This window comes from Aptenodytes patagonicus, chromosome 1 (genome assembly GCF_965638725.1).
Source record: "Aptenodytes patagonicus chromosome 1, bAptPat1.pri.cur, whole genome shotgun sequence".
Taxonomy (NCBI): Eukaryota; Metazoa; Chordata; class Aves; order Sphenisciformes; family Spheniscidae; genus Aptenodytes; species Aptenodytes patagonicus.
Window position 1 is genome coordinate 141,088,098 of NC_134949.1, and position 15,405 is coordinate 141,103,502.

The following is a 15,405-nucleotide window of genomic DNA, read 5'->3' on the forward strand; positions in this document are numbered from 1 at the left end:
GTGGCAACTACTGAGGACAAAATAATACACTGGTATAAGGGAAGGCTCTATGAAATAACAGATCCATACACATCTGTTTCTGCGCTTGATGAAAGGCAAGTTCAAATGAGAACAGGACTGCTGCTAAACAAACATTAAATATGACAGGAACAAGCCCCTACAACAGTAGCTCTCACTTTCTATGTGACCTCTAATGTTGTAATTGCCTTATCCATTCAGTTTGGTTTCATGCACGCCTCCTTGTCCTCACGTCACTTTTCTCTTACAATTATAACCTCTACTACAAAACGGGAAATATATTTGCAGTTTTCCTCAAGTACAATTGATTACAGCGTACCTTGAAATGCCAGAAAATTGGCTTTCCTTTCAGACCATCCACATTTTTACACAAAAGCATTTCCAGCACTGGTTTCTGCTGCCACAGCTGTTTTGTAGCCAGAAGAATGGGCTTTTTTTTTTTTAAGTGTCAATAATAAAAAGTAACAAAAGCGTGACACATCCCAAAGCGCTTGGAGCTACTCCTAACGGAGGGCTACGGAGGGGAGCGCAATCTTTTCCTCTAGTCCTGTCAATCACTGTGTTACACCATTAAAGGATCAGCTGGTTGAAGTAAGCTTTTCCGATTATCGCCACCTTTAATGCTGGTGGGGGGATGAGCACCAACGATACAGAGCGCTTTATGTCCTTGAAAGATTTCTTTATAAGGTGCTCCAACTTTGGCTTGAAGAGACACGTCTCTAAATTTCTTTCAACTAAAATTTCATGTATTTTCAGCCTACCTCCATTGGAACTAAAAAAACCCAACAAACCCACAAAAAAACCGGAACCGGCCAACCAAACAAAACCCCCAATCAAGCTGTTTTGGCACGAAAACCTCTTCAGCGGCACACGGATAAAAAAGAAGATTGCACGTGCGAAACACAACGCCGCTAGCTGTATGACGGCGGCTCACCCTGCGAGTCCGATTACCGCTGGCAACCGAGATGACTTTGGGGAAAAACCTTCCGGGGAAGCGCGGTGCCCCCTGCCCCGGCCCGGCTCCCCGCACGCCGCGGCCAACACCGAGCGCCCCCCAGCCCCAGGCGGGGCCGCGTCCCCTCCCGGGGAGAGTCTCCTCACCGGGAGAGTCTCCTCACGGGGAGGGCCTCCCGCCCAACGGCTCCCCGCCCCGGCGCCACGCGGAACCCGCCCCGCGCGCGCCTCTGCCTCCACCCCCACGCGGGGCGAGCACGTGCTAGAAGGAAACACGGCCCGGCGCAGGCGCGGTTCGACCGCCCCCCTTCACCTCCCCCCCCGCCTCGGGGATAGGGAGGCCGAAGGAGGAGCCTCAATCTCCGGGCGCCTGATTGACTGATGTCATTTCCCCACCTCCGTGCCTCGCCGACCCATTGGCTGTTTGCGGACCGCTATCTGCATTGCGCTTCCTGGTTGGCTGTTGCCGCGCCAAGCTGTTGCCCTATCCTAATTCGGGCCACGCGGATTAGGCTCTTTAACCCCGCCTCCTGCCCCAGCCCCGCCCACCGCCGCCGCCAGCTCCTCCCTCGCCGCCTTTTCCTCCCTCTCATTGGTCAATACCGCGCTTCGCTCCTCCCGCCCGCCGCCGCGCTGAGCTCCCCGATTGGGCGGCGGCGAGCTCCCTCAGGCCCCCCTTCTCGCCGCACTGCGCAGGCGCTCATCTCGCCCCCCTCCTCCCCCCCGCCACCAGCGGCCGAGCTAATAAAGTTTTGTTCGGCGAGGCAGGGGGAGAAACGGCGGCGGCCCCGGGCCCCGCCCCCTTCCTTCCCCGCCCCCCGCCCGGGAGCGGCGTCCGCGAGCCCGGCCCCGCCCCGACCTGCCCGAGCGGGGGGGAAGGAGGAGGGGTGGCCGTTGGGGTGCGCGCGCGCGCTCGCTCGCTCGCTCGCGCCGGGCTCGAGCCGGCGGCATCTCCCGTCCCCTCCCCTCAGTCCCGCTCGGCAGCCGCGGCGGCAGCAGCAGCAGCAGCAGCCTGGGTAGCGGTGCCGCGTCCTCCTCCTCCTCCTCCTCCTCCTCCCCCCACCCGGGGCACGGTGAGCACAGCCGCGTGGAGACGTGCTCGCCCCCCTCACCGCGCCGGGACGCGGAGCGTGCCGTGGGGTGCGGCGGGACGTGGGGGGGTGTTCTCCCTGCCCCGGATTGCGGGACCCCTGCTCTCCAGCCCGCCCCGGGGAGCGGCCGTTAGCGGCCGAGGGAGGGGGCGGCCGGCGGCTCTCCCTCTTGCCCCCTCGCCCCCCCTCCCCAACATACAGACACACCGTGGCGAGCGGGACGCAGCCCCGGCGGCAGCGCTTCCCCCCGCTCCGCACCCCAGGCTGGGACTGGCGGCGGCTGCCCCTCGCCCGGCGGAGGCGAGCGGGCGCTGCTCTCCTCGCGGGTCGGGGCGGGCCCGCACCTCTGCGGCCGCCCCTCGGCGGCGCGTTTCGGGTCGCCCGCGACCGCTCCCGCGTGGGGAGGAGCCGCGGCGGCTGCTCGGGGACGGCGGGGAGTCGGGAGGGTCGCCTGAAGGCGGGGAGGGGCGAGGGGGTGTTGCGGCGGCGGTGCCGGCCGGAGGGGAGGCCGGCTGCGGGCTCGGAGGGCTGCCCCCACGGAGGGAGCGCCCCGGCACCGCCGGGCTTCGGAGCCGCTGCTGCTGCCGCCGCCTCTTGTCTCTGCTGGCGCCGGTCGGACTTGTCACCCGGGACTAGGCTGGGCTTTCTCATCTCATTTCACGTCTGTCATATTGCCTGGGAAACTTCCTCTGCCCAATACAACTTCGAGCAAAAAGGAGAAAAAAAAAAAAAGCCATTTCCTTTAATGTTACAACTGCTGGAAAACACAGCCGACAAGTTCCTCTTAAAATATAATTGCAACATCACTGCTTTACGGGAAGCGAGACCTGGAACATAGGACCGCAGGGAAAGCACTTAATCTCTACTCCTTTTGTGTAACGTGAGAAAAGACTAGGCTTTTCTATGCCGTAGGACTCTCCGTTGGGAGATTTAATGCCTTTTAAAGTATTCTGAGGCTTTTCAAAAAGATCTTAAGTACAAATTGCTCCTGCTCTAAGGCTCTAATCCGGTGAATTGAAAATGAGTTTGGGTATTTGAGGAGGCGGCTGTGCCGTTTTTTTGTCGTTTTCAGTAGTAAACGCAAATGCAACCATACCAGTGCTGGACATGGTTTGTCTGAAATTTGGGTGTATTCACTCGCTACCTGGTGATTCTGACACCCGTTTCTGAAACTTGTGTATCCTTTCGACTATCTTTGCTTTGACTGACCTCGTTCAGTGGAATCCTTTGTATTATTGGTACTTCCAAATCTTGTGTAACATCTGCCACCGCTATAGAAATACATAATGTAGTTCGGGTTTTGGATGGCTATCTTGCTTCCTCTTTGGTTTTCCTCACAGAAATCTTTTTAGAGCTAAGAGACTGAGATTAATCCTTTTTTTTCCTCCTTCTAATTCAACAGATGCAGTTTATGTTGCTTTTTAGTCGCCAGGGGAAACTGAGACTCCAGAAGTGGTATGTCCCATTATCTGACAAAGAAAAGAAGAAAATCACAAGGGAACTTGTTCAAACAGTATTAGCCCGCAAACCGAAAATGTGCAGCTTCCTGGAATGGAGAGACCTGAAGATTGTCTACAAAAGGTTGTTCTGTCTCGCTAACCTCGTAATTGCTGTACATAACAAACAACGTAATAAGTAGCAAGAAAATAATGAAGGTTGATTTTTTTCTTTTTTTGTTGTTTTTTTTTTCCCTTCCTTCTGCTGGTTATGGAGAAGACTGACTTTTCCCTTGCATCTAATTTGATAACCAAGTAGGAATCATTCATGTGTGGAAAATCACTCATGCGTTTAGAAATGTGTTGAAGAAAAGAAATGAGGTTTCCTTCTACTTTCATAAGGAGTGGTGGTTCTTAGTTCTCTGTTTAGATTCACACAGTACATAAATGCATACAAATATGAAGCATGTAAGATTTAATAGGTGATAAAGAAAAACTAAATTTTATAAACATTTACCTCAGGCAGTGACTTCATAAATCACCTGAAAATGTAACTTGCTTTTAAAGGCTCATAGAAATAAGGAACTCATTCTTTCAGAGTACCTTGTTTGTTTTTTTTTTGTTTTTTTTTTTAAATTATTTTTTTGCTATGAATACAAAAAGGCATTTCTCCTAATTGAAGAAATCATGGCTAGCTTTCTTTTGGTGGAAGTACTGTATAATTTTCTTTGCAATAGTTTCATTTCTCAGCTGTTCCCTAACTTTTCTAGGAGTATTTGGCAAGCATTTTTTAGCTTTGTGCTGATCTTTAGAATGTATTACAACATAGAGGTGTGAAAATAATTTTCTCTACAAGTAACAGTATTTCTCATCCTGATTTGGTAGGCTACATCTCTTCCAGCTAAAGCTGGTGCTACGAAACCTTGAGTTATCTCCCTTCCCTAGTTACTTACAAACTTCAGAAGGTTTATGCATTCTTATTTTCTCTTTGAGATGGTAAATAATTTGTGCTCTACAATAAATATTGTAGTATTCTCTCTGTAGGGAGGACTGAGAGAACTGGAGCTGAAATGAAGAGTTTGTAACTCTTTTCCAGCGTACCAAATGGGTATAATCAAAAAGGTTTAGATGTTTCAAGTCCTGGTTTCAGATATACATTGGTGCATGTAACATCATGCATATGAATGTTACCAGTCTAATGCATGTAGTTCTTTAACACAAGGAGGAGGAAAGAGGAGGAACAACGTGCTTAAAGAAAGCATACACAGTTTTTTCTTCTGCTGCTCAATTTCCTCACAGAACTTCTTGTACATACCTATAGACAAGCTTACTCAAATGCTTTGTGTGCTCCCTTAAGCAATAATGCCTGTAAGTGCTCGTTCAGCTGGGCTTTTATGGGACTAGATCAGAAAAATTAAGCATGAGTAGGCTAGTCTGTTCCTTTCCTTGCCCAGTCTTGAACAGCAGTAGCTGTTTTGGTGGTGAGTTGATTCCACACAGCTGCTTTCCCTCCCTGTTTATTGCTGGTAACAACTACTTGTCATGTCCTTTTGTGTCTAGGGAACTGGTGGAAGTTTGGGTATGACTGTTCGAGTTGCTGAAAGTTGTGGTGTTCATGCATCTCAGTAGTGTGCTGTGGGTCCTGTGGTCAAGGATAATGAAGAAATTTGCTGGGAGATGTATCTAGACCGTTTTGGGCTGGATGTAGACTGCAGTCCATTTGCTAGACTGCTGGTGTGCACAGCTGACTGCAGTAGCTTATTTCACTCTCTGCAAACCAATCTGGCACAGTTGGCCTACGAAATCTTGCTTAAGATTAGCTTGTATCAAGCTAATGAACATTTCAAATCTTGTTTTACTTTTGCTTTTTGGGCAAGTTTCATTAGGCTAAAACATCACCAGAAGGACTGGGTATAAGAGGTGATAGTTTAAATTCCTGTATCTGATAACATTAACAGCTTTTAGGTTTGTGGGACAGACTTCTTCCAACCATCACACTGTAACTAAAGTTGATGAGTACCAAGTCTAGTATGATTTCTTTGAAAAGGGAGATCTATTACAGCTCAAAAATAGATAATCCCAAGAAGACAACCATAATAGTCAAAGTCTAATACTTTCTGAAAGGTGGGTGGCTTAGAGAGAAACACATTTGCAGGAACTTTGTGTGGTTTGTGAAATTGCAAGAGGTCCTCCCAATTGCTCACAGACAAAAGGCTCTTGAGCATCTCTAGTAAGATCTGTTCTTGTCTGATCTATTACTGGGAAGGATCTGAACCTCCTGGTGCAAATGTTTTTCAATATAAGCTATAAAAGTATGTGCATAGTGCTATTGTGAGTCTTAAATTGCTGAAATTGATGTGCTATTTTTGTTTTTAGAGTGTATTTACTGTCAACATGTGAGAGAGAAGTGACCTAGATATTGTGACTCAAAGAATGGTTGGCATTATTAGAAGTGTACTCCAGGGTCTCATTGATGTACCTTTTCGCAAGAACAGAATGAACTCAAATGCAAAATTGGCAAGCCAGTAGCTTTTGCTGCCTTCTGATACTTAACAGTTATCAAGAAAGCTGGACTATTTTGATTAGCCTCCTTAGCTCTGTAGCATTTCATCCTTATAGGATGCTTTCTGAATGGAACTTCAAGAAAATAGAACTAAGTGTTTTAAAATCCATCTGAATGTGTGTGACTAACTTTTATTTTCCTTGGTTTCATACACGTAGCATTGATAACGGTTGCAAAATAGGATCAGACGTTGCCGCCTTAATTTTTTTCTTTAGTGCACTACAAAACACAAATGGAAAGGTGCCCTGCTCTTGACATGGTTCATGAATTGGGATGTACGTATTCTGTAGCAGGTTTGGAAGAGAGTTTTTCAGGCTGGTAGGCACTGGAAGATTGAAAAAGAATGTGAGCTTCTAACTTCAAGAGACGAATAGAGATTTGAAGTGACTTACTGGGGGCAAAAAAAAAGAAATTCGAATGTGGGGAGCCAACAACAATTGCACTTAATGAAAACAGAGAGGGAGTCATCTGCAGACAGCTGACTAGAAACTTAGCAAACACAATGAATGATCGCTCTTCACATTTTGTCATTTTAAAAACTAACTGTAGTGGTGTTTGGAGCATGTAGGGTAGAAGTTCATGCAGCTTTCCCCTTGTGGCAGAGAAATGTGTTAAATGTTAAAATTTCTAATTTTACTAAAAAAAGGAACTTAAGAAAGGATGTAATTTTTTTTTCTTTTAAGATCTCAGCTGTTCACTATTTTAGTTTCTGGCAGTATGAGTTCTGTTCATTGTGTAGTATATTGCAGTCAAAATCAGAAATTGCAGAATAACCGATTTTTATGTAAATTCTACTTTGTTAGTGTTTGGTTAACTGAGATCATGGGACTTGGTTATTGTTGATTGGTAATTTGATTAAGGATTGTGGCTTTGCTTTTATGTGTCAGTTTGGAACTGCATTTGCAGTATAAATTTATAAAACTGTCATAGCTTGTGCTGCCTTTAATGTTGTGGCAATCGTCTTTTACTTTAACACAAAATAACCATAATCATAGGTTACATTAAAGACTTAGAAAAAATAAGTTTTAAAACTTTCTTTTTACCCTCCCTCCACTGAAAGAAACAGCGAAAGAGCCCATTCTGCAAGTAGCGTATGTCTTAGCTCAAAGTACTGTGAACCTAAGGTGCAGTCATGTGGCTAGTGGTACGTGCCCAGCAGTTGACATGATCCCTATCTTTCTTTATGTACATCTTGGCTGCCAGTTGTTAAAAATGTTACTATGGTGTCAATTAAGTGGCTCTGTAAAACTGACTGAATGCAATGATTATAGTGAATTAGGTACTTGGGTTTGATTGTTTTAACTTGATCAGGTCCTCTTTGTACACGTTTCTAGTTCATGTGGCACTAGGAGGACCTCAGTATCAAGAAGCAGCAGCTTTATCTTAGAGGATTAGCAGTACCAAGCTTTTGTTCATTTCTAAAACTACTGGGGGGTATAGCCTTGCTGAAATATGAAACTGTAAAAGAAATGCTTGACTTTGGTAGTGTTATTGTTGATTTCTGTATTCTTGACTGAATAGTGACTGATCTGCCTGTCCTAGAGTCTCAGAACTTCTTGTTTTATTAAAGAAATGTGTAAGTTTTTTGGAGGAGAAAAAAATCTTTTGCCAAGGACAACTTTTTAGTGGTCCAGTTTTTACAGTGTCAACTATCACCAAACCACAGATTCTTGGGCTACCTTAAGCACTTGTCTGCCTCTTAAAGGCAGGTTGGTTGTCATTTGCAGTTCAGCTCTGCTCCTGCCAAACTCTGTAAGCTTTAAATTTCTGCAATTAGGATCTATGTGCAAAGTGACTTAAATGTTGACAGACTTATGGCTTGCTTGCAGCTTTACCTGGTGACAAACTTCCAGGGATGACTTCAAGCAGGTGTTCTGTCATCTAGTAGGAGAACACCACTGAACTGGCAGGATTTGCAAGTTATGCTCTGCCCACAGTGACCTGATCTCCCAACAGAGTTACTGAACCTGGTTGTGAGCAGAGTAGTAGAGGAGAACTCTGCTGAAGCATTGCCTGCCAATTGTGAGGCTTCCCACTACCGAACTGTTAGAACTGTTGAGGGGGAGGTTCATGAATTTGTTTCCTATCACAAAAAAACCCTAAGGTCATCTATCTGAAGGCAGGAATTTGTGTAAGTATTTGTACCTCCTGTGTTTTCTTTTTGTTCTTTTACTCCATATTACATTTTTAGGTGATTTTTTCCAAACTGTTTTTGGTGTCTCTGTTTTTGGTCCCCTTTCTGACAAGTGGGGGATGTTTATCATAAAATATTTCCCTAAATGAGCGTAAGCAGCTGAGTTGGGTCTGAAGATTCTGTTAATAATACCTACTGAGAAAAAAATCCCCACAATTGCAATAGGAATAAAAAGGGCAGAGTGTTTCTTGCAGACTGCACTACATTTGCTTCTGTGTGATGCGGCATACTTTACTATCAGGATTTGCCTTTTCATTGGGTGCATATGAAAGACAGGTTTCTGTCAGGCTCATTAGGAAGACACAACGCTTCTGCAGAGCAGACATCTTTTTCAGCCGAGTACAGTAATCTACTCATCTTTGAATGGACACTCTATGTAAGCTTCTACACTTGGCAAAACCTCTAGTTTATCTGCTGTAGACTATATGTGGACACTTATTTCTGAAGCCCTGGCCTGCAGAGGAAAAAAATTACAATAAACTATTGCCTTTGAGAATTTGGGTCTGAAGAAAGGTATACCTTTGTAGTATGCTTATGCCCTTTGCAATGATGGCTGACTTGTTTATACTCTTCCACTGTTTGCCATGTAGGCTTATTGAATCTTCATTTGTTTTCTTCTGTTGAGTAGTAATCTATTAGTCATGGTTGCTACTTAAATATACTTTGAAAAATATTCTCTGCATATAATGATAGATACCCAGGCCTCCATTTTGCGTTAAGATGCCCACTGAGTAGTTTTTGTTTCTCAGTATTCTTTCTCCAAAACTGCAGTTGGCAGAGCTTGAATGTGTAGTCTACTCACTAGCTGCCAAATAAAGTCTTTCAAAAGTATGTTACATGTTCTTTTAAATGAGGACACTGAGAGCAGACCGCTTTTTGGGAAAGTATTTTATGTTAGGTAGTCTCCCTCTCTGCCCCTCCCTCCCCGCCCTTTTTTGCGGGTATTTGCATAAAATAGTTGTATGCATCAAAAGAGACCAAAAGAGTAATAGGGAAGCACAAAAGGATTGTCCCACGTGGATAAATTTCAAATATTTGAGTCAAATTTGATAAGGTCTGCTGGTATGTGTTTCAACTTGTGTTTAAGCACTATAAGGGAACAGTTTAACTACACTTCATCACAATCAGTGCTGCTCGTCTGAATATGAAGAAAGCTCTGTTTAGATGGATTTGGCCTGAGTGCTAGTAGTTAGCGTAAATGTCAACTAATGTGCCAAAGCTCTTTTTTTCTACAATGAAAAAATACGGGTGACGTGGAGTTTGACTTAAATTCCTCAGTAGGTTTGGAAACGTATTTTTTCTTTATAGTATCACTTTCCAATACTTTTTTAAATAGCTTTGTCTAAAAAATGCCTTATACAGATTGAATCTTGCAAGCTACTACAATAACTGTAAATGTCCTTGAAAAATTAGTGAGGCACAAACACAACAGTGTAAAATCAAAAGAGCTGTGCTCAGATAGGACTTCTGATGAGCTGATGAGTCACCATGGTGAAGAGATGAAGGAGCAAGGGAATTGAAGTGTTAAGTGCTTCAATGGAGGTGTCTTCCTCTCTTCCCCCCCATCATGTTTTGTGGTAGGATGGAAAGAAGTTGTAGGCAGTAATTTTTTTTATAATAGTTTAAAACTTCTGAATAAAAGTTATTCCGATTAGTTGTTCATGATGAAGCCGTAGCAATTTGACTCAGCTAGAGGAGAGTGGGGGGACTTGCAGGTCATACATGATGCTAGGTGAGCGGCTGGGAGACAAATTTGAACATACTGCAAAATACAACAATTTTTGCAGGACTTCTAGCCAAAAACCCTGACAGTTTCTTAGGGGGCTTACAAAGTCCCAGCTGACAAAATAATGCGTAACGTTTAAAAGGTGTATGCATTTCTGTGTATGGGAAACATATGCATCTTAAACTTGGCATTCACATGTGAATGACTTCTTTTTCAATAGGGCTGGCTACTCAGAGTGCTTAATGTGGCCAGTTGTCCTCTCTAAGCAGGCAAACAAAAGCTGTTTCTGGTTCATGTAAATTATCTGTTACAACAGGTGTTACTTGAAATCTCATTTGTGCCGTGTGTCTGTATGGCATACGGTTTTGGCACTTTAGAAAAGACTAAATGGGTTTTTCAGCTTTCATTCCTGTTTTGTTTTTGCATCAGCTTTTTTAAACATGACTCGAACAAGTGAATGGTAGAGCACAGTAGAACTGGATGGTCTTTTTGTTAAAGTGGAACCCAAGATCATATCTGAAGTAAAGAATTCCCTGTCTTCCAAGGTGGAAGTGGATTGCCAGAAACTAGCTGATGGCCTCTCATTAGTCTGATACCAGGACAGTTGGTAGTGATCGAGTTGTTGACTTAATAGCAATTGGGGTGTATGACATTAGTGTTAGTTTCGGAGTTTTTTGGGCATTTGTTAAATTCCCTCTAAAGACCGAATCCAAATTGCTAATTCAATTTATCTTTCCCAAGGCATTTTCTATAGTTTTTAATATTTCTGTGTGTAGCTTGTGTGATAAAAAAATAAGATTGAATCTGTTGATTAGTATACCAGTGTTTGGATGTTGCAGATAGTGGAGAAAATACCTTGCCTCAGAACTCTGCCGAGGGGCCAAAAAATCAAATACATTTCCTTTTCCAGCCACCTCTTAGGTTAGTTTAATTCCGTCAGCTAAAGGATGGTAAAGACTGAAGTCTTGCTTGACTCAAGGAAACAGATCCCTTTTGTACATGCGTATGTCTGCTGGTCTTTCAGCCATTCTTTGGTAGAACTTGCATGGCTGTTGATTTAGGGTAACAGTAGGCTAAACTTGAGTATGAAGGACTACTGAGAACATAATACATCTCAAGTGCATTCATTTTGCTCATGTTCTTATGCTAACATCAGGATTATTTTGTTATTACAGATATGCAAGTCTCTATTTCTGCTGTGCTATTGAAGATCAGGACAATGAACTAATAACTCTGGAAATAATTCATCGCTATGTAGAACTTCTTGACAAGTATTTTGGCAGTGTGAGTTAGTAATTTCTTTTTAATTTTTATAGATTCACAGTCTCTTTATATTATGTCATTTTGTTTTATGCCCACAGCACTTTTAAAAAACATCATCAATTAGCTGTTGAAAAGGTGCATCTAACACATTTTATGTTGCTTGCTTGGTCAAACTAAACTGATGGTTGCCTATATAACTGTTAAAATACAAAATTAAATTATTAATTTGCGAGAAGAACTGTTACTAATCTGGTGTTAATTGCCTGTATTTATTTCATTTTGTAGTGGTCTCACTTGAGGTCAGATAAAATCTTATCCTTAGCTTTCTGTCTAGGTGCCCAGCTTTCCTTCTCCCTGGCACTGCTCTAGTGTGTGAACGCTTCTTACATCTGCTTCCAAAGGAGATGTAAGTTGGTTGTGAACTAGCAGGAGCGGTAAGGAAAGACAGACACCTGCTTACCCAGGTAGCAAGCACAAACAACTGTAGTAGTGTACATTAGCACTCTTAGAAAAACTGCTGCTCATCCTTCTGCCTTCCTAGCCCTTCTGACTATGAAATGCACAGGATGAATAAGAAATTTGAGATTAATGTGTTTTCACATTTTTCTGTAAGATTGCATGATCTGCCTTTGGATACTGCAGGCACAAAGAGAACTTTTATAGGGATATTCTCTTGCCTCATGAAGAGCCACGTCATACTGACGGTTGTGAATTGAAACCTTTTTAACGATGAAAACTTTTTTCAAAGAGGTTGCTATAACTGTTTTTAACTCAAGCAAAAAAAGATTTTTTAAATTTTTTTTTCTCAAAGGACTGATTGTTTTTTTTTTTCTTGCCCCATTTCTTAAAAGGTTATAGCCTGATGATAACATCTTGATTTGATGAAGTTTGGTGAAGCTGTGAACAGGTTAAGTTTTGTGAGAGGATATACCTCAATAGATAGTATCCTTCCACTTTGCAATAATGCTCGATGTTCTTTTTAGGTATGTGAACTTGATATCATCTTCAATTTTGAAAAAGCCTATTTCATTCTGGATGAGTTCCTTTTAGGAGGGGAAGTTCAGGAGACTTCCAAGAAAAATGTTCTCAAAGCCATTGAACAGGCAGATCTTTTACAGGAGGTAAGCAAATTCAACTTCTCTGGGCAAAGTATCAGCATGGTAGGCTGTGACTCGAAAAAGCTCCTGTTTCTCTAAGCTTGTAGAAGGTGCTTTTTAGCATGCTTAGCATGTAGTTTCTAGATAGTTGTCCTAATTGTGCAATATGATGATGTTATCTGCTCTCCTCATTTTGTTTGGCTTGTGTATATTGTAACCTACTGTGATTTTGTGTTTTGCTAGAAATTCAAGTGGCTGTTTTATGTGTATACCTAGATAATAATAGTTCATGCTACTTTAACTTAGTTTTGTTCATGTGTCTAACTTCTTTTTATTAATCAACCATTAGTTTTTTGTCATACCTGATGCATGTTCACTTCTTTACTGTTTCATTGCTGAAATCCAGAAGCTAGACTCTCTTCTTTGAGACTCATTCAGGTATAGTTCTTATTCTAAAGACCTGCCTTTCTGCTATAGGTTGCTTACTCTGGAACATTTCTGATTTTTAAGTTAACAAAGCGGTAATAGCAGTGCCATAGAAACATACAGAATGAACTATAAGAATATTTGGTTTTTCACTTTGAATGCTTTTGTTATTCATTACTAACTTTGAAGAAAGACAGACAGGTTGCACCTCTACCATGTTTCTTCGGAAAACGTTTGATGGGAAGGGCTTCAATGGTATAGAAAAAGTTCATATCATTTCCCCATGTTTCTCCATCCTATGCTGGTTTGTTTTGGGGTTTTTGTTTGTGTGGTTGTTTTACCGAATTGCTGTAGTCTTGAGATCAGTGTTAAGGTCTTTGAATGTCTAAATGGACAGTCACAAAATTCTGGAGTGCGGGGGGAATCATCAGTCTTGTGTGCAAGTTAGTGGAACATGCTGTTTAACAGGGATGATGAACCTTAATTTTTTAAAATGTACTGAGGTTCACTGGTAAGATTCTATATAAATGTAAGCTCCTCTATTTTTTCCCTTTATGTGAACCTTCAATTTGTTATTTCGTCCTGTGAGTTAATTGCTTAATTCTCATATAAGCATTCTGTGTTCCACTTGGTACTCTTTTTTGTTGAACATGGTATTAATAGGATGGGGAAACACATAATGTTCTTTACCCTTTGAACATGGTATTAATAGGATGGGGAAACACATAATGTTCTTTACCCTTGTAGTTGTGTTTGTAATCCTTTCAGAGTACAGGCAAATCCACAGCACGTTACAGTTCTTGTCTGTCACCAGATAGTGTCATGAACAAAGTCAGCCATTACACACAGATTTGCTGCCCTGTTTTTCTGGGAAGGAAATGCATGCACTTATTTACTGCTTGTGTTCTGATGCAGTTTTTGTTGAGCCTTTCTTTACTCTTAGAAGGAGTTATCTTAACCAGAAGTCCTATTGCAGTTTACAAAGGGGGAGGGAAAATAATTGGTTTATTCTCTTAAAATCTTTTGCTCCTCTTTATATGAAAACAGGTATAACAGATTAGTTATCTATTCCAGTCTGTCTCCTGCAAATGCACAGTTAATTATACATAAAATGGAATTACTGTATCTTTTCTCATTCTCACTGTTTTTGAATTTTGTTTTCACCATTTTCTTAGGTCTCTTCTAAAGCAAAAATGCATTCTACCTCTAGGAATTAATTACTGATTTTCTATCCAAACAACTAACATTCTCTTTTACACTTAGTATAATTTCAAGTTAAAAATTTTATGCAAAAGGAAGTATCACTTTTTCAATGGGAGACTTTTCCCTTGCCCTGATAGCTTTACTCTGATTAGCCTTCCTTTCCCCATCTCTTTGAGATTTTCTGTTATGTCAAGGTTTACTAAATCTTTTCTGATTAAATTGGAATGTAACAGTTTATCACAGCACCACTGTAGTCTTATGTTTGATTTTTATGTTTTTCATTCTTAGTTATATTATATTGACTGTTGATCAAGTATAAAACTACTCCATATATCTGATTTTTAGTTTATAAAATCCATAGAAGTCTGAGTTCATATTTAAATTGAGCTTCCAATAAAGTTGGACTCTTTCTGCAGAGGTTTGTTTTTTGTATCAACTGCTGCTATGTGCATGCTGAGTTTGATGAAGAGGGTTGTTAAAATAATAGTGTGTCACAACTGGAGACTTTTTGGTACTTTCAGTTAATTTCTGCTTCCCAGAATACTTCAAAGCTACCAGAATGAAATGTGGTTTGATTCCAAATGCAAACCATTTCTAGCAGGGTTGTTACGTGTTTGTTTTTGACCATGTCAGATTCTAATTATGTGCAACAAAAGGACTTTTATTTGGCCCTGAGTACTCATATTGCCTAATTTAAAAATTAGTAATCAGTGTTGAACACACAACATTATTAATTAGTAACACTACATACATTAATGTATGAAGCACCTTAAAGATTAAAAGCTGTACAGAATACTTACACAAAGGAAAATCATTACAAACACATTAAGTAGCTATTTGTGTGATGTTAAAAGAAAATATGCAGAGGCATAAATTGCTGAATAGTGAATTAGTTCTTAATAGCCTTGCCTACTTGTATTTCTGTGGCAGTTTTCCAGGATGTACTTACGTTTCTGAGCACCTACTTCAGTTTGTTATTAAGTTCTTGGTGCTGTGCAGTCCACTTACTAACTGCTAGAGTTTGTGTGACAGAAACATACTAACTTTTTAAGCCTTTTCCACCATTCCTTTCTTGTTAGCTCTTCAATAATGTGCTCGGTTCAAATATTCATTCCCTAACCCCCCCCATTTATTACCACCTGATAACTTACCAATAGTCAGTCGTCAATACTGGCTGTGTTATCCATATGAATGGTAGTAAAAACTAATTATTCCAGTGCTTCCATGCTTCCTTGTAAATTGATTGCTAGAAATACTTTTGATCAAAAGAATGCTGTCACATGTCTTGTTTGATAATTTTGTGTCTTGTTTGCTATAGAAATTTTAAATACTTAACTAGTGATTATAAAGGCATGCATTTCTGAAAAGGTGTTTTTTTGTTTGTATGTACAACTCCATTATACTGAGAGAAGAGAATTGGCAGATGCAGTATGT

At 41.7% G+C, this 15,405-nt stretch overlaps 1 protein-coding gene across 3 annotated transcripts in view; it reads left to right on the forward strand.

Moving 5' to 3' along the window:
* Nucleotides 1-1,909: 1,909 nt before the first annotated feature.
* Nucleotides 1,910-15,405, forward strand: part of AP1S2 (adaptor related protein complex 1 subunit sigma 2) — a 33,449-nt gene continuing 19,953 nt past the window's right edge. For 2 of the 3 annotated variants that reach the window (XM_076357082.1, XM_076357081.1), the window contains exons 1-4: nucleotides 1,910-2,045; nucleotides 3,466-3,644; nucleotides 11,158-11,266; nucleotides 12,229-12,366. In XM_076357082.1, coding sequence (XP_076213197.1) covers nucleotides 3,466-3,644; nucleotides 11,158-11,266; nucleotides 12,229-12,366 — 426 coding nt within the window. In that variant the 5' untranslated portion in view covers nucleotides 1,910-2,045. The remainder of the gene's footprint in view (nucleotides 2,046-3,465; nucleotides 3,645-11,157; nucleotides 11,267-12,228; nucleotides 12,367-15,405) is intronic. The other variant, XM_076357084.1, reaches the window with a different exon arrangement.